Source organism: Enhydra lutris, unplaced genomic scaffold (genome assembly GCF_002288905.1).
Source record: "Enhydra lutris kenyoni isolate GAN:26980312 unplaced genomic scaffold, ASM228890v2 scaffoldscaffold39, whole genome shotgun sequence".
In the NCBI taxonomy this organism is placed as follows: domain Eukaryota; kingdom Metazoa; phylum Chordata; class Mammalia; order Carnivora; family Mustelidae; genus Enhydra; species Enhydra lutris.
The window spans coordinates 24,990,011-25,009,808 of record NW_019154123.1 but is presented as its reverse complement, the minus strand read 5'-3'; the positions used below and the strand labels follow the sequence as shown (position 1 = coordinate 25,009,808).

The 19,798-nt window shown below is 38.1% G+C and overlaps 1 protein-coding gene across 2 annotated transcripts in view; it reads right to left on the bottom strand.

Moving 5' to 3' along the window:
• LOC111155050 (SEC22 homolog A, vesicle trafficking protein) overlaps positions 1 to 13,974 on the bottom strand; it is a 66,521-nt gene extending 52,547 nt beyond the window's left edge. Inside the window, exons 1-2 of one of the 2 annotated variants that reach the window (XM_022515076.1) lie at positions 13,948 to 13,974; positions 6,511 to 6,711 (exon numbers count right to left, since the gene is read on the bottom strand). In XM_022515076.1, coding sequence (XP_022370784.1) covers positions 6,511 to 6,692 — 182 coding nt within the window. In that variant the 5' untranslated portion in view covers positions 6,693 to 6,711; positions 13,948 to 13,974. Of the gene's footprint in view, positions 1 to 6,510; positions 6,712 to 13,753; positions 13,787 to 13,947 lie in introns of those variants that run through there. The other variant, XM_022515077.1, reaches the window with a different exon arrangement.
• Between the last annotated feature and the right edge of the window lie 5,824 nt (positions 13,975 to 19,798).

Sequence of the window (19,798 nt, the reverse complement as noted above, 5' to 3'; positions counted from 1 at the left end):
GTTTGAATGAAACCCTCTGCTAAGTGCTTTGTGTATGTATTTTATTTAATTTCATTCTCACAATAAAGGGGCACTACTATCTCCATTTTACAGATGACAGAAGAGAGGCTCAGGGATGTTTAGTAGCTTACCAGGGCTACAAACACCATTAAGAAGCAGAGCAGGGTCAAACTTAGTTCTAACTTCAAATCCCACATTCTTTCCCAACATAACACTCAACTTCCCCATGTTCTAGATAAACCAATTATGTGCTAATTCATCAACAGTTCCCCCAACTTTTTCAAGCCACAAATCAGTCTCTGTATTTTCCCTCTAATTAAGAGTAATGAAACCTCAGGATTTGGGACCTTGTATCAGGATATTCAAGAAGCTCTGTCAACTCCTCTACTTCTTGTGCAACTCTACTCCTCCCTCTCTACATTCTAGCCACACTAGTGTTATTTCAGATCCGAAGGATACCAATGTACTCCCAGTCTCCAACTTCCAATCTGAGAAACTTCACGAATTCAGTCTTCCTCACTTGCAATGCTCCAACCCAAACCCATCTCTACCATGCTCTAATTCTGATCTGGCTAATCCTATTCATCCTTCTTGGAGTTAAAGTTCCTCCCAGAGCACGCAATCTAAATCGATCCCACTCTGGGGCACCTGTGTGGCTCAATCCACTGAGCATCAGACTCATGACTTTGGCTCAGGTCATAATCTCAAGGGTTGCAGAACTGAGCCCTGAGTCAGGCTCCATGACCAGTGGGGAGTCTGCTTGAGATTCAATCCTTCTCCCTTTGCCCCACCCCCTACTTGCTCATACTCTCTCTAAAATAAATAAATAAATCATAAAAGAAATAAAATAAAAATTGATCCCACCCTTATGGTTGTTATATCATAGTGGTTACTATTTTTCTTCATGTAATTAAGCCAATTTGTAATTATATATTTATGTTTATTTGTTCTAACGTCTTTGACTAATATCTATGTCCATTGGAGCAGAGATAATTTCTATACAGCTCACCACTGTATTCTTAGCAACTAGTTGGTGTCTAGTATATAATAAATGCTCAATAAATTAGTGAATAAATGAGTACAAAGATTATACCATTCATTCACCTATTTATATACTAATTTGTTGAGTATATTGTGTACATATAATTATACAGCCCAGCACCACACAAAAGTACCTACATAAAGCAGAAGCTCAATAAACACTTGACTAAATTTTACAGAACAGAATACAACTTTATCTCCTCTTCCAGAAGGCTTTAGGGTTGAAGTCAGTGAGTTTTCAACATTCCCCTACCTTAAAGACAGAGATGATCTCAGATGCCATGTAGAATTACTCAGCTACAGATGGCTATATATATATGTTAGATATGTCTATTGTCCTTTTATCACGGACAACAGTAATCCTCACACATCTTTTCTCATAGGACACAACTTAATTTCATATGGTTCATAATTATTGCTTTAGTCATCATTGTTTCCTAAGCTCTGACATGTTTATATATTAAACATTTATGACAATTTAAGGAAAGTATCCTTCAACTTATGAAACAGATAAATTCCTTAAAGTTTTACCTAGAGAGAACTGTACCATAACTATGACAGTTGACCCTTGAACAATGCTGTGGTTAGGAATGTGAGTATCCTGCACAGTCAAAAATTAGCATAACTTTTGACTTCCCAAAAACTTGATTAATAGCCTACTGTTGACTGAAAGCCTTACCAATAACACAATCAACAATTATTTTGTATATTATATACTGTATTCATACAACTAAGTAAGCTAGGGAAAAGAAAATGTTATTTAAAAAATCATAAGGAGAAAATACATTTATAGTACTATACTGTATTTACTGAAAAGAATTATCTTATAAATGGACCCATGTGGTTCAAACCCATGTTGTTCAAGGATTCAAGTGTAAGATGAGAAGAAATCACAAAACTAGATTATGCACCCCCTAAACACCCACTAATCAACAAGCCAAACTGAAAATGAAGACGGTAACTCCATGCTACTTTGACCACTGCCATACTCCCAAAACAACCATCCCTCATTTAGCAGTTAGTATCTTCTGTGCAAGGCATTGTGCCAGCCTAAGCTCCACAGAATGGGCTCCATTAGCCAAATTCAAGTATTCAGCCACTACAATCTGATGAAGTTCATCATTTTCCCAACACATGTGGGGGTGGGGGGATTAAACGAATTTTCTCAATTTTATTTTTCGACTTTTCTAAAAATATTTTTTTCAAGATTTATTTATTTGAGAGAGAGAGTAAGAGTGTGCATGCAGGAGCAGGGGGAAGTGCAGAGGAAGAGACTCTCAAGCAGACTCCCTGCTGAGCACAGAGCCTGATGTGGGGCTCAATCCCACAACCTGCGAGATCATGACCTGAGCCGAAACCAAGAGCTAGACACTTTAACCAACTGAGCCACCCAGGCACCCCAGAGTTTTCTTAATTTTAAAATATTATTCTAATTTTTTTTCTCAAACTCTACAGTATTCCTCTACCTATTCAACTAGAATCCACTGTGAGGTACATCTGATTTAGCATATAACTACACACCTAGCTACTCTGTTTTGGTTCTCAGTGGTATTCTGCAAAAAACACTTGAATTTTTACAGAAATTTGAAATCCACAAAGTTAAGAGATGAGGAGTCATTTATAAGCCAGAACAGATCAAGTATCTCAGTGACTTAACGATAGAGAAAGGATACAAAAATTTAAAAATAAATGTAAAATAAGAAAAATATAAATGATAAAACAAAAAACAAGTTCTATAGGCAATCTGTGTAAGGAGTGTGATCATGAGAGAAATGAAACAGTAGTAGCAAGGAAGAAGGTGACTCAAAAGAAGGAGGCTCTAAGCCAGGCTTCAACAAGGCAGACAGGCAGCCTGGAGCCAGTTCCAAACGGTGCTATGATGCTACGCCTGCAAATCTGTGAATTTTATCTGGCAAGCATAAGGGTAGCTAGAAAAATAGGTGTCACAAGAGAACTTTAAATAACTCAGGTAACATATAAACTACCAATTTTATGGTGACTTCATAATTCAGTCTAAATGTATTGTCAAACAACATGAAAACCTCAATAAAATAGGAAACAATCAACAAGTCCTCTAATCAATGATAGTAAACAAATAAAGTCCAGGTTCTTGTCAGGAACTAGAACTGAAACTTCTCTTGTTCAAACCTTTTTAAAAACTTCATTACAAAAATAACATGCATAGAGGCTTTTCTATGTGTGGTTCCAAAGGCCATGTAATCTATTTATTCCTTTAGACATTTCTAAATTGTATTCTTAGATCAGGCTAGATCAAACCACTGCTGATTCATCGCACTCCTAAACTTGTCTCATAAAATTGCTTTTTTGTATCATGTCATTTGCTTACGCTAGGGAATATTATAAGAAAAATCATAAAAAGCTCATTGTTATGGCTGTTGGAAGAATGCTACCCAAACGCTGTCCCTCTTTAAGTATATCAGGTCTCAAGAACATGAAGAGCAAAGTTTGTATCCAATGGACACTGAATCCTGTAAATGATTCATTATCTTCCTTTGTTTTGGCCATGAAGATGCTCAGAGCAATATTTCCAAGTCCTTTTCTAACAAATGAATGTGGACTATGTAGTCTGCATCTCCAGAAGGAAATGTTACTTCAGTTTATTATTCTCCTATCTCTATCTCTACTTACATTTGATTCTCTTTCCTGTGCTCTTTTTTTTTTTTTAATTGCCTTACATCCTTTGTGGAATAAGACGGGGTATAAAGAAATAATACATAATCTAGAATTAAAACCAATTAAACAGAATTGGAAGGGTGTTAAAATCTTACATGATACTCTTAAGAAAATAAGAGAGAGGAAGAAAAATATTTGCAAAAAAAATTTGTTCTTTCAAGTCCAGAATATCTGTCAGAATTAATATATGTTTAAACAATCTTCTGTAATGTTGACATAAAGGTCTACAGTACCATACAATAGCAACTGCTACTCAGAATAATGACCAAGGGTTCTAAAAGTGCCTATTAAATGGAATCTTAAAATTTACAAGTTTTTCTCCATAAAACAGAAATAGGTTAGACATTATTTTAGATATATTTTAACCATCATCACCCCTACATTTCCCAGTTAAACCCTTTAAAAGCCCAGTTTAAGATAAAAGCTCATTATCTTACCATTACCTAGCTGATCTAAGTAATTATGGACATTTCTCTAAGGTTCTATTTGGGCCTCTCAGAAACTCAGTAGGCATTTCTACTCTCACAGTTTCAACTTCTGTGTGAATGATTCCAAAATCTCTAACCCAGCTCAACTGGGCTGCCTAGTCACAAGCTCAAGTAAAATACTCAAAATAGTGCTTAGTTACCTATCTGTTCTTCCTCACTCCCATAAGCAACCCTTCCCAAAAAGCTCATTCTGTCCAGTTCCAAGGCTTTAGTCATCTTTGGTATTCCATCTCTTCATCTCTAGCATTACCCACTCCTTTTGAAGTGTCTTTGTGACCAGCATTTTCTTTTGCATCTTATTAGGTCAGGCCCTAATTATAAGTTAATCTCTCTCAGACTTTCCATTTCATCTTACATTTCACTGCCTCAGCATTGTTTTTTAGCAAGTCACTTCTCTCAAACCTGCAGTAACAGCTTCTTATAACCTATTACATCATAGTGACATCCCTAAGTCTGAACTTGCAGAGAAACCCAGGATCAGGCCCCACACTATTTATCTCACATTTCCATAACTATCCCTAAATCACCATTCACTATACAAGGCCAAACAGGTGAATACACCCTCAAGGCCAAGTCATCTTTAATAATTCTGCCTCTCCTCTCTACAATTGGAATGCTCTCTTCTCTGTCTTAGCCAAATCTTACGAATTCTTCAGGACATGTCTCATGTGTCATCCCAATAATGAAGCCCTTCTCCTAATTATATCCCTTCTGAATCTTGTCCTCATCTGATATCCTTCTGTATGCAAAATCTATGTCAAATTGCTCAAAAGTTAATTGTCCTGTTTTATGCATATGCTCTCCAAGGGGGGGGGTGTCTTATCTTTTCCCATAGTTTTAATTATAAACTATAAAACTGACCCACAAATCTGTATCTCAGTATTGGTCCTTTTCCACTAGGCTCCAGACTTACACATCTGCCCACCTGACAGTGCCTCCTAAATGTCTAATGGGCATCTCGGACTTAACATGTTCAAACAGAACTCTTGATTTTTATCAATGAAACACACATCTCCAACCTTACTCATTTCAACCCCATTAGCCAAGTAATTATGGACATTCTCTAGGCCAAAAATCTAGAGGTAACTCGATTATTCTCTTTCCCTCACATGCCACTACTATCCATTAAGAAGAGTTGTTGGTGTTATTCCCCAAATCCAAACACCCCTCATCATTCTCACTTTCATTCAAGTTCTAAGCATCACCTCTACCTGAACTTCTTTAAGAGTCTACTAAATAATCTCTCTGCTTCTACTCTTTTTCCCATAGGGCCCATTCTTCACACAGCAGCCAGGATGATCTGCTCAAAGCCAAAATCACACTACGTGACTCTCCCGCTTAAAACTCTCCAATGGTGGGGCACCTGGGTGGCTCAGTGGGTTAGGCCGCTGCCTTCGGCTCAGGTCATGATCCCAGGTCCTGGGTTCAAGCCCCACATCGGGCTTTCTGCTCAACAGGGAGCCTGCTTCCTCCTCTCTCTCTGCCTGCCTCTCTGCCTACTTGTGATTTCTCTTTGTCAAATAAATAAATAAAATCTTTAAAAAAAAAAAAAACAACTCTCCAATGGTTTCCTATACATTAGACTCAATCCAAACTCTGTATCACAGCCTAGAAGGCTCTACATAACCTGTCCCATTCTTAGCTTTTCTGACCTCACCTTCTGCCACTCTATTAATCATCCAAAATGCTCCAGCATCTCTGGTTTTCTTTCCATCCCTTAATCAGTGTCAAAGGTCTTCTGCACTGGCTGTTACTCTGCCTTGCTCTTCATCCACAGCATCCTTCATCTGACTACCTTTCCCCCCATCTTTTAGGGTCTCTGCTCAAATATCACCCTTTCAGAGAGTCCCTGAACTATGATAAAGTCATTCTATCCCATCACCCAGTGTTACTTTATATACAATAAATAGAGATGTGCTAGCCTCTCTCACTATATGTAAACTTAAATTCTTTGAGGGCAGGTATCATGTACAATTTTTATATTTCCCAAGACAGTTTGCCTGGGTATGTAAGAACACCAATAACTACCTAGTGACCAACTTAAAAGATAAAATACCTGTGATCTCCAAAACTATAAAAATTTCTAAAGCAGATATAGACACAGAGAAACTGCAAAAAGGGCGATGACAGGATGACTACTGTTTAGTTTAAGTTCAGAACCACATGAGTCTTGACTTGAACACTTTTCTAAACTAAGCAATCACTACATTTTACAGCAACCACTTAAATTTCATGTAACTGGCAACCACTATGCAAATGATTCTAATGGAGCAAAACGAAGTCTTACTTAATGTTATAATGTCCAGTTTTCAGTGTACATCTATCAGGAAGCTGAGCAAGTTTCTTCGAGAGCATTTTAAAATACTTTCTGCACTCCTGCACGCCTGTGCCTTGTTCATAGTCAGTAGAAGCAGAAAGTGGTAGCCCATCTCTGACACGAATGACTGATGCCGATAAAATCATGGACATTTCAACCAGCAGAGGAGACCTAAAACAAAACAAATAATTGGGTTAGATAAAAAAAATGAAAGCCCAACCTGATAAATGGTGCAAAAATGTTCAACTCACTAATAATCAAAGATTCACTAATTAAAACAATGACATACTACACTTTGCTTAACAAACTGGCCTTTAAAAAATAATAACTGTTGGGGCAGCTGGGTGGCTCAGTCGGTTGAGTTACCTGCTCTTGATTTCAACTTAGGTCATGATCTTAGGGTCCTGATATCCAGCCTGACGTCAGCCTCTGCATTCAGGGTGGGGTTTGCTTGTCCCTTTCCTTCCCCCTCCGCCTCTCCTCCAGTGTGCCCACACCTCTCTCCCTCTAAAGTAAATAAATATTTTTTTAAAAACTTTTAAAAATAATACTTGCTTTTTTCTGGCATTTTTGTAAGTATTTGCAGAAGTAAATATTATAATAAACACCATTCTCAAAATAATTTGGCAATATTCAACAGAGTTTAAAAATATTGATGCCCTTCAACCACGATAGCAATATAAATATATAACCCTACCCTAAGGGAAGTAATCAGATTCAGACAAAATGTTAAACAGAAAGGCATTCTTTCACAGAAATATCCAAAAACGATCTAGACATCCAACAACAGGAGAATGGTTAAATAAATTATAGTACACTATGATGGAATATAATGAAGAACAGTTATGTTTATGAAAAAGAGTTCAATAATGTAGTAAAATGCTTACAAATAAATCAGAAAAAAAGCAGGATAAAAACTGCAAATGCTTACTATAAAGCCAAAGAGAAGAAGGGGGAGATAAATAGAGAAATAAATATCAGAAGGAAATATGCCAAAATTATAATAATGCTTATCTCCAGAAAATAGTATTAGGGGTGATTACTATTTTTTAATTTCCTAAATTTTCATAATATTCCACAGTGGGCATATATTACTTTTGTAAACAGAAAAAAAATTTTATTGGGGTGCCCATGCCGCTCAGTTAGTTGGGGCTCCAACTCTTGATTTTCGCTCAGGTCATGATCTCAGGGTTTTGAAATTGAGCCCCGTGTCAGGCTCCCCACTGAGCAGGAAGGAGGCTGCTTGGGATTCTCTCTCTACCTCTCTCCCTACTGATGCACACTCTCTAAAATAAATAAATACATCTTCAAAAAACAAAAAAATTTACTTTTAATAAGTCTTTATTTATTTGACAGAGATCACAAGTAGGCAGAGAAGCAGGCAGAGAGAGAGGAGGAAGCAGGCTCCCTGCTGAGCAGAGAGCCCGGTGCGGGGCTCAATCCCAGGACCCTGAGATCATGACCTGAGCCGAAGGTAGAGGCTTTAACCCACTGAGCCACCCAGGCGCCCCTACTTTTAATAAGTTTTAAAGCTAAAGGAACACTGGTTTTAGTACTGTTCCCAATTTCTTTACCAGAAAATAAACCATAATGCTTCTTTTATTATATTCTGATCAAGCTTCACAAAAATAGATAAAAGGACTTCATAGGCTGGGTCTGAAAGAAATCAGGTAATCAGAAACTTTGCTAAAAACTATACAATGTTGCTCAAATTTTAGCTTGTATAAAAACCATTGGAAGTTTGGTTAGAAATGCAGATTTCTGAACCTCCCCCTCCCCCAAATTCTGATCCACTGACTATGAGGTAGAGCTTGAGATGCTTCCATTTTTAACAAATTCCCAGTAATTACTATGCATAGTGTCTACGGACACTTTGAAAAACACTAACTTAAAACATGTTCACGGTCTGAAATTAAGTGATAACTCTTTCTTGGCCAGGTCTTAGAGAAGGATGTCACTAAATACTGCCTCACTAGCAGTAGGGAAAATGGTGAAATTGAAAATTTTGAAAACAATTTCATAGGCTTTTTTCAAGATATTGTATCTCAAAGACTAAATCTTCACCTGTCCTGTTCAGATAGCTCAATAGTATCGCATTCCAAATGTGAAAAACTGAGTTTATTATATATCAAAAAATGCTAAAGAAAACCAACTGGTACCAACTTTGGAAATTAGTACTATAGTTTGTTTTCATTGCCATGTAAAGTTGCAATCTGTCTACTCATGATGGTAACTGACATGAAAAATTAACCCAAACAACAAAGTTAATGCATTAAATATACTCTCCCTTTTCCTTTTTTCATGAGGAAATTAAAGGAATAGTTAGGTATTAACAGGTCAATACTATTTTTCTCCGACGTTCATTTAAAAAAGGAAAAAAAAAAAACAAACAACAGGAATTAAATTATTCTTTACCATAATGGGATCTTCTAAAGAAAACCAACATGACATATTCAAATCACTTTTTTTTTCTATTCAGTTTCTTTTCTCTTCCAAAAGCAATAGCAAGAGAAAGCTGGGAATCTTCAAGGGACAATATCTGAACAACAAACCCCTTTTAAAAACTATTACTATGTTTTATTTAATTATTAAACCATAATTATGAGATTTAGCCTAAGTATAAGAAAGTAGGAAAATGTCTTTGAACCCTTAGGCATTCATTATTTAAATATAAAATTTTTTCTTCCTGAAGTTTACTGCAACACAATGACTACTCTGGGAATTACCATGAGGGCAGAGTTGTGACTTATAGTTTCCAAGCACTCACATTCTTAGTATTTAGAAGTAGGCTGCATTCTTTCATGCCTGATCTTTCTAGGGTAGCAACAGAAATATTAGGAATAATCTTTATTACAGAGTGCCAATTTTCATTTAATCTTCAGTTACTCCTTTTTTATGAATTAAAAACTGAAAAATAGGATTCATATTTCCTATAACATATATAGAGAAACAAATCCCAAACTGTAAATTCCATTCATTTAACAAACATTTACTGAGTAGGTACTATATGCCAGGGACTATGGGAGACATCAGGATTACACAGTTCCTACCCTCAAGAACCATCAATCCAGAATTAAAGAAATTCAGATGAAAAGAGCAAACACAAGTTGTGTCACCCACCACTTAACTGGAAAACTATAGTTAAACAAACTCGCATTTCAGATATTCCTAATACATTTAGGCTTGTAACCAAAAGCACAACAAAGCACTGACAGTCCCTGTCAAGATTCTTAAAAAATTGTCAGAAAATCGCCTCTGTCAGTAGATAAAACTCCTCTGAGAAAAAGTTAAATTTCCTCCTCCCAGAGTCATTGGACCTAATATCCAAACCAGTGAGCTAGCAAACAAAACTGTCATGACTGCCCAGTGAACACTGCCAGGCTTGACAAAGTTGTAGATGGACTTGAGTCGCTTTAGGATAAGCAATCTCTCCTCTACCAACTACTACCACCCCCTCTTTTCTGTTTCTACCTTGGATTCTTAATGCAGTTTCTTACACACACACACACACACACACACACACTCTCTCTCTCTCTCTCTCTCTCTCTCTCTCTCTCACTCTCTCTCTCTCACTCCAATATCATCTGGACTATGCCAGTAGAAAAAGGCATCTGTCTCCATAAAGGCCAAGCTAGGGTTAGAATACCCTTAGAGTCTAGGCACGGTGGTGGTTGGGAAAACCAAGAAAGACCCGATGGGAACTGAGGAAATCAAGAGGTTAACATTTGTGTGGGAAGATTCAGGAGCAATAGTAGTTTTATCAGGGCCACAGATATATTTTTAGGCCATGATTCATTTTCCCTCACCTTTAACACTGAAAAAGAAAAAAAAAAATTATGTCTTTCAACAGCAGAAAACTCACAGGGAATCTGAGTACTGACTTGTATATCCTTTCCTCAATAGCAACTGCTAAAGGAAAAAGCCCAAATTAAAATCTGGGTAAGTCTGGGGAAACATTTATGTAGAGACTAATGAAAATAAACTCCCACTATGCCAATGGTTTAGCAACTATTTAGTCCCAGGATAACGGGATGCTGACCTCTGCTTCATAACCTTGTGAGGTACTGATTGTGGGCCCCAGGAAGGCACTTTCTCAAAAAGTAATTAATAAAACCCAACACTTAAGTACACTTTATATCTACTTTCCAGCAAGATGTTTTCATAAAAGATAAAAACACTTCATATCAGGTTAACCACTCATATCTTATTTTAATTATTTCCCAAACTTAAATCATCCAAGTACCATTTTCAGAATTCTTTTTTTTTTTTTAAGATTTTATTTTAAACAACCAAGGGGAGAGAGAGAGAGAATCTCAAGCAGACTCCATGCTGAGCTTAGAGACTGATGCAGGACTCAATCTCCTGACCCTGAGATCATAACCTGAGCCAAAATCAAGAGTCAGCTGATTAACCCAATTCAGCCACCCAGATGCCCCCATTTTCAGAAGTCTTACCATATCTACATCTCACCTGTACTATTATTTACCTAATATAGGTCTTTCAATTGACATTTTTTTTGCCCTATCCTTAGCAATAATATCTGTGAAATCAGTTTTTTTTAAAGATTTTTATTTATTTATTCATTTGAGAGAAAGCACGTGAGCAAGAGAGAGAAGAAGCAGAGGGAGTGGCAGAGGGAGAGGGAGAAGGCGGTTCCCCCTGAGCAGGGAGCCTACACCGGGCTTAATCCCAGGACTCTAAGATCATGACCTGGGCAGAAGGCAGACGCTTAACTGACTGAGCCACCCAGGCGCCCCATGTGAAATCAGTTTTGAGATGCTAGAAGTTTTTCTCCTAATTAGAGATTTTTTATGTTGTTGTTTCATCCAAATGTATGTGTGAAAATTCTTTGAAAATTATTTTTTAAAAATGTTCACCTACATATCACTCAAATTATCTTGCATGGGAAACACTACAGTGGTGCACACTTGATTGAAAATGCTAGCTGAGATCTCTAGGAATTGGAAACGGAGGTTACGGGGGAGAAGGCTATATTAACTGTGATGTATAGGGTGGGAGCAAGATTGAGAGAAAAAGGAAGGACTTTGCACAGCCATATGTTAACAGAAAGACACTTGAAAAACAGTTTAAGACACTTGAAAAACAGTTTGAAGAGGAAAAGGGGAAGGGTACCAAAGAAAATCAGAATTTATTTAGCAGCTTTGCCTATGCCCCAAACCTTACCAATAGCCTTCAATACTCCTATTACAAGTTGCTTGTACTACACAGTATGTGTAAGACCTCAGGCTCCGGAGTAATTATACACACAACTAGGAACAGGGCCCCCAACACATGCACAAATGTGTCAATCCCCAACAGTTATGTAGCACCTCACAGTTTACAAACAGTGAGGTAGGTATTAACTCCATTTTAATGATGAGGAAATTGAAGGTCCTTTCCTCAATGTCATACTGCAAATACACAGCAGAAGCGGTGCTTAAACCTAAGTTTCTTGTACCACATCACCGCTGTGCTAAAACCAACAATGAGTAAGAACCCAGTGACAGAGAAACTATCAATCTACTAATTTTGAAATAATAAAAGACCACCTTACATTTTAAGAGACAGTATAACAGATAACAGGATGGACTCTGGAACAAATGCCTGTGTTCAAAAACTGGCTAACTGTAAACTTGAGCACCTGTAAATTGTGGTCACTAACAGTATGTATCTCATAGGATTGTTTTAACAATACTAATAGTGGGGCACCTGGGTGGCTCAGTGGGTTAAACCTCTGCCTTCAGCTCAGGTCATGATCTCAGGGTCCTGGGATGGAGTCCCACATCAGGCTCTCCGCTCAGCGGGGAGCCTGCTTCCACCTCTCTCTCTGCCTGCCTCTCTGCCTACTTGTGATCTCACTCTCTGGCAAATAAGTAAAATCTTTAAAAATAAATAAGTAAATAAAAATACTGATAGTATCTACCTGATAGGGATACATAAAGAAACTGAAACATCACCTTGAAGACCAAAAATACAATATTATTTATTATTATTATTATTATTATTATCATTAATTGGCTGCCTTCTATTTTCTAGGCACTTTATACATTACTTCATTTAAGCCTTCTGATAACCAGTGAGAGAGGTATTATCAGTTCTATTTTACCCTTGAGGACATTCAAGCTCAGAAAAGCAATTTATTCAATTTCTAAGTTCGTAAGTGACAAGATTTAAATACAGGCCTAATTCTAACCACCCAATAAGATACTGCCTCACAACATTTCCAAGCTTCCTACTCAAGTATACAGAAAGTCACATGCACCCCTTTGATAAGACCTGTGCTTCTTTTAAACATAAATATAAAATATAGATTTTTAAAAATCAGTTCATACACCAAAAAAAAAAAAAAAATCACTAAACTGATATCATGATTCTCAACATAAGAAATGCCCAGATGTCCCACTAATTTACCGCATGGTCACATGTCAAATTCAAATACTGAACTACCTTCAATAATGGAAAGTATAGGTACTATTTCAAGTACTGCCTAACTCCTTATAATGTCAACATGTGAGCAAGTTCAGAGTTTAGAAAAATGACTGTTCCACCTGTTAGCTGGGATCACAACATCTCGCCTCTGGTGGCTGACACTCTAGCCCTGGACTTTGCCTTGGCTGTACACACATGGGAGAGACTGGTTCTCAAGCTCTCCAACAGCCCCAGCGGACGATCCAGGAAACTAAGGTGGAGAAAAGTCCAAAGCTGCTTTCGCTGGCAGAAAGATTCAAGTCCGCTGGAGCTCGGCCTCCTATTCCGGAGCCCTCTTCCACCTGTCGAGCCAATTGCTCAGGTCTCCTTTAAGCCATATCGCTCTCAAAGTGTCATTAACAGGGCCTTAAAAGGTTTCTGATGGCGAACGCGGCCAAATCTCTGGGTTCAATGCCCATTAAATCCCCACAAAACGCAAAGTAAGCCACTAGTTCAAATCCCACCCTGTCTTTAAAAAAACAGTAAATGCCACGTCAAGCTCTCTGAATAGCCTAATACCTAATTCCTAATTCCACCTGAATAGCCTAGGTGGATTACCGTGTTTCTAACAACTGGGCTCCAGGGAATGCCCCCCGCTGCTGGCAGCCCACAGAGACTGCCCCTTCCCCGGACTCCTCTGCTTGGGCTGCCCCATACCCAAGACAGGTCAACCATGGGGCAACCGCCGCTCGCGCGCACTCACAGTACCCCTCCAGTCGAAGGGGACCAAACCCCGCAATCCCACCTCTCTAGAGCTCGGCGGCTCCAACCACCGGGCTCCCGCCCCCAGGGCACGCGCTGGGTTCCTCCTGCCCAGGGGGAGTTCTGCAGTCGCGAGGGCAAGGGCCGTGACGGCTGGTAGGTAGAGCGATGGGAACGCCTGCTAGGGGTTCGACCCTAAGAGGGGAAGAATGACAACTGCGAGAGGTCAGGTCGTACCTGTCGAGCCGGGACCCGCCGCTCCAAGTGACGCGACCCGCAGTGCATTGTGGGGCCAGGGAGTGGCCTTTCTGCGGGGCAGCCCCGCGTCCAACGTGGCTGGCGCCAGACAGGATCAAGCTCCGCCCCCGTCCCTCGGCTCTCCCGGACCAATCAAGTTCTGTGGGAAGGACACGCTGACCCGCCCCTCCTGGGGCCTGATGTAGTCCCGCCCCCATCCAAGAAAGATTGGCAGCTTTTCACGCACCTGCGCCGAGATGTTACCACGTCCTCTGGTGACAGTGACTGATAATATTGTCTCTCACAAATAAAGCTAATCTCTCCTGCCTGTCGCCTCTATCCAGAGGCACTTTGTCTCTCACGCGGCCCTACGGCAAACACTTATCCGACCAGCAGGGGGAAAAGCCCCCTCTGAGTGAGCAATAAAAGGACTTGCCCCATCTATCACCGCACAAGAGGAAGCACCTAACCTTGGCAGAGAAATGCCAGATGCAGACCCTGCGGCCCTTTCCAACCTTTGCAGGGGTCTTGCATTGTTAAATAAGCACTTAATGACTGTTTACCACCATGACTTAATGACTGTTTACCACAGTAAACAGTGCCTAACACGGTGTTAGGCATTGGGTTACGGGAACGAACTTAACACTGGATGAAATCTAAAGGGCAATAGAAGCAAGAGACCGTAAAGCATAAATCATCACATAATTATCAATTGTCGTTAGTACTATGAAGGAAAATTAGTAGGTATGATGATGGATTAATTCTGGACTATCAGGGAAGATGTCTTTGAAGAAGTGCCTTTTAAATTCCAAGCATGTGAAAGAGCCTTAAAAAATGTTTCGAGGGACGCCTGGGTGGCTCAGTTAGTTGAGCAGCTGCCTTCGGTTCAGGTCGTGATCCCGGCGTCCTGGGATCGAGTCCCACGTGGGGCTCCTTGCTTGGCGGGGAGCCTGCTTCTCCCTCTGCCTCTGCCTGCCATTCTGTCTGCCTGTGCTCGCTCTCTCTCCCTCTCTCTCTGACAAATAAATAAAATCTTTAAAAAAAAATGTTTCGAGCCAAGAGAACATTAAGTGTTGGATTGTTGGTGGCATGAAAGAACTTGGAGGGTTCTAGGAACTGAAAAGAAGTCAGTGTGGTTGAAATGTAGGGAGCAAGCCTGGGCAGAGATGACATAGAGGCCAGACCATGCAGGATCTTACTGGCCACATAATAGATTTCAGACTGTATTTTGGAATGCATCCTAAGGTTAATGGGCAGCTAATAGAGAATGTTAAATAGAATCTGATTTACATATTTAAAAGCTCACTCTGGCTATTTGTGGGAAGTAGTTTGGAAGAGGGCAGGAAGGGTTGCTGAAAGGCCAGGTTGGAGGCAGAGATGATGGTGGCTTGAACTGGGATAATGGTAGTAGAGACAGTGAGAGTTGGATAATTTCAGAAAATGCATGAATGAGAGATGGAATCCAAGAGGCTTAATAATGTACTGGTTTTCTGGGAAGAGTTAAGAAAAGAGGAGCATTAAGAATGACTCCTTAAGTAACTAGATGGATTAAGAAGCCATTTACTGATTCAGGGAACATAAAAAGAGGAGCAAATGGTTTTGGATATGAGTTTGAGATGCTTACAAACAAAAGTGTCAAATAGTTTTGAACGTGTAAGTCTGAAGAGCAGAAGAAATGTCTGGACTAATTACATAAATTTGGTGGTAATTGAAGTGCGTTAACCCAGCAGTTCCATTCCTAGGCATATATGCAACAGAAATGTATTCATGTGTTCACCAAAAGACATATATAAGAATGTTAATAGGATGAATAAATTTTAGAATATTCACATAGTGGAATAGCATACAGGAAAGAGAATGAACAATTTACTGGTACACGCAAACACGGATGAATTTCACAGTTGTTAAACCGAGTGAACTAAGCCAGACACAAAAATTGTATATTGTATTATTTTGCTTTTATAATATTCAAAAATAGACAAAAATAATGCATGGTAATAGAAGTTGGGATATTGGCTATCCTTAAGCGGTAATAATGTTTAAAAAGGGCCACTAGGGGGCTCCTGAAGTTCTAATACTGTTGTTCTTGATCTGGGTGTTGATTACACCAATATATTCAATTAATGAAAATTCATAAAGCTGTACACTTAAGATTTATGAAATTTTCCAATATGCATTTTATTGTTCAATAGAAAGTTTAAATTTTTAAAATGTTATGCATGATCCAGCCATGAACAAGTTACTGGTACCAGACTAACCTTCCTATAACAAACAATAGAAAACTAGACCAAATCTATGAAAGAAGGGTTTTCAGACATTGGACAATAGGTACACTGGGAAAAAGGAAAACAAATAAGATGAACCCAAAGTTTCCCCATATTTCTTTCTGGATGTATTTACCTAAGCACAAGATAGGAAAAAACCAAACAGGTTATATTACTCCTGCTAAATGAGGAAAGAGAAATTGGAATTAGGAGACATTGAGACAAATGAAATTTGCAGGGCAGAATACCAGAGAAAGAGCTCCAGAAATATGCATAACGGTCTCCATGAAACTTTAGTGTAAGTTTAAGGATAAACTTCTTAACCTAGTTAAATTACAGCTACTGGGGGAACTGTAAGCTGAACAACTACTAAAGCTTGAATAAAGTTCGGAAACATTCAAATCCTGACTGATTGGAATGAAGACACCTTATAAACACCTGGGGCGTTTGGTAGGGAGACCTCAAAAAGGCCACACTTTAAAAATAAGGCTAAACTAACCCAAGAGTAAAGCCTATTCTATCCACTGAGAAAAGCTTATTTGTAAGTAACTAACTGCTTGCTTGAATGAAACTTAACAATCTTTAAATAAAGATGATATCCAGGCACCAAACCAGGAATACCCATGATGTCCATTATCCAATTTAAAAAAAAAGTTACTGTATATGTGAAGAAGTAGGAAAATGTGAACCATGAACAGGAGAGAAATCAGTCAGTAGAAGCAGACCCAGAAATGGAGAAGATGATGAAATTAACAGATAGGAACTTTATTTTTTAAAATATTTATTTATTTTACAGAGAGAGAGACAGAGAACATGGCAGGGAGGAGCAGAGAGAGAAGAAGAGAGAGAACCTCAAGGTGATTCCACAGAGAACAGAGCCCCACATGAAGCTTCATGCAGGGCTCAACATGGGGCTCAACCCATGACCCGGAGATCACAACCGGAGCAGAAGTCAAGAGTCAGACGTTCAGTCAACTGAGACACCAGGGACCCCAGCAGATAGTAACTTTAAAGCAGTTATAATAAATTTAAAGAAAAACATAAATGTAATTAAAGAAATTTTTAAAAAGAAACTATAAAAAGAATCAGATAAAACTTCTAAAGTAGTAAAATATAATATCCCAAATGAAAATTTCATTGGATGGGTTTAAATGCACCTGAGACATTGCAAAAGAAAAGATCTGTGAATGAAGAAACCGTACCAAAAAATGAACTATGGGAAACCTGGGTGGTTCAGTTGTTAAGCATCTAACTTCAGTTCAGGTCATGAACTCAGGGTCTTGGAATTAAACCCTCCTTAGGGCTACCCACTGAGTAGGGAGTCTGTTTGCCCCTCTGCCTCTGCTCTTCCCCTACTCCTGTGCACACTCTCTCTCAAATAAATAAATAAAATCTTGAAAAAGAAGAAGAAGAAGAACAAACTACACAAAAGTGCAGGAAGAAGTAAAGTTAAAAATAAAATGAACAGAGCCTTGGTAATTGGTTTGACAATATCTAACACATGCATGTAACCAAAAGATCCAGGAAGACAGGAGAGGAGATTTTTAAAAATATACGAAGAAATAATAGCCCAAAGGTTTCTAAGTTTAATAAAAAGTATAAACAGATAGGTCAAAGAAAGAAAACCAACCCAAAAAAAAGGATAAACACGAAGAAATCCTTACTGAGGCATACCCCACTCAAACTGAAAAATATTAGAAATGTCAGAGAAAAAGCCACATAATATTCAGCGAACAAAGATATGTATTACTACTGACTTAATATCAGAAAGAATGTAAACCAGAATATGATAGAATACAATCTTTAAAGTCCTAAAAGAAAAAGCTCTGGAACTTTATACCCAGCAAAAATTCTTCCAAAAAATGAAGGTGAAATAAAAGCATTTTCAGACAAACAAAAGATGAGAGAACTTGTTACTAGCATATCTGTATTATAATAAATGCTAAGGAAAGTTCTTCAGATTAAACAAAAATGATTCTAGATGGAAATATGAATTCACACAAAAGAAACAAAAACTGTCAAAAATGGCAAATATGTAAGACTTTTTTTACAATTTTCTCTAAAATATAAATAACCATTTACATCAAAAACAGTAACAATATTTTGTGAGGTTTAAAGAAAATGAAGAAGTAAAATATACATTAACAATATAAGGAAAGGGTGATAAACTTATAACTAGAGATAAACTGCTATAAGATTCATATACCAAGCTTGAAGTGGTATAATTTGAAGATAGAATGTGATAAGTTAAAGATATGTATGGTAAGACAGATGACTAAAAGTGGGGAAAAAAAGGCATTTAAAATCTAATTAGCCAATAGAAGAATTAAAATCAGAACACTATAAAATACTCAATCCAAAAAGAAAAAAGGAACAAAGAACAGAGAGACAAATTAAAACCAAATATCCTGCATTACAGATGTACACAAAACATATTATTGATAATTACATTAAATGCAAATTGTCTAAATTCTGCTTTAAAAGGTAAATTGTCTTACTGGATTTGAAAAATTACTCAGGACCCAACTATAGGCTATCTATAAGAAGTTCACTTTAAATAAATGACATTGGTAAGATAAAAGTGAAAAGATGAGAAAAGAAAAACCCAATCACTAACCCAGAAAAAGAGGAAGTAGTTGTATTAATATCAGACAAAGTGAACTTCAGAACAGGGAATATTATCAAGGCTAAAGAAGAATATTTCATAATGACAAAAAAGCTATTTCATCAAAACAGGCATATATTCTTTTTCTTCTTCTTCTTCTTCTTCTTTTTTTTTTTTTTTTTTTTTTTTTTTACAGAGAGAAAGATCACAAGTAGGCAGAGAGGCAGGCAGAGAGAGGAGAAACAGGCTCCCTGCTGAGCAGAGAGCCCAATGCAGGGCTCCCTCTGAGGACCCTGAGATCATGACCTGAGCCCAGGGCAAAGGCTTAACCCACTGAGCCACGCAGGCGTCCCTGAAAACAGGCATATATTCTAACAGAAATGTATCTAATAACAGAGTTTCCAACTACACAAAGCAAAAATAGATAGAACTGAAAGGAGAAATAGACAAATCCACTATTATAGTTGGAGACTTCAACACTTTCTCTCAGGAAGTGATAGAACAAGTAGACAAAAAGTCAGTAAGATAATTGAAGACATGAACTAGCAACCATCTTGACACAACTGACATTTATAGACCATTCCACCAAACAGCAGCAGAATACACATTCTTTCCTAGTGTACATGCAATATTCATCAAGACAGACCATATGTTGGCCCATAAAAATAGTTTTTAAAAAACTATTATGTAAAACAAAAGAAACCAGACACGAAAAAGTACTTTCTGTATTTTTCCATTTAAATGAAGTTCTAAACAAATCCAACAAATCTGTAATGAAAAGAAAATCATAAAATGGTTGCCTCTAGTGGTTAGGTTGACTAGAAAGGGGCATGAGGGAATTTCTGGAATTGGTGATAATGTTCTGTATCTTGATAAGGGTTTGGGTTGCACAGGTGTGTGCATTTTTCAGAACTCATTAAATGGTACACTTGAGATTTTTGCATTTCATTGTATGTAAATTTTACCTCAAAAGTGACAAATA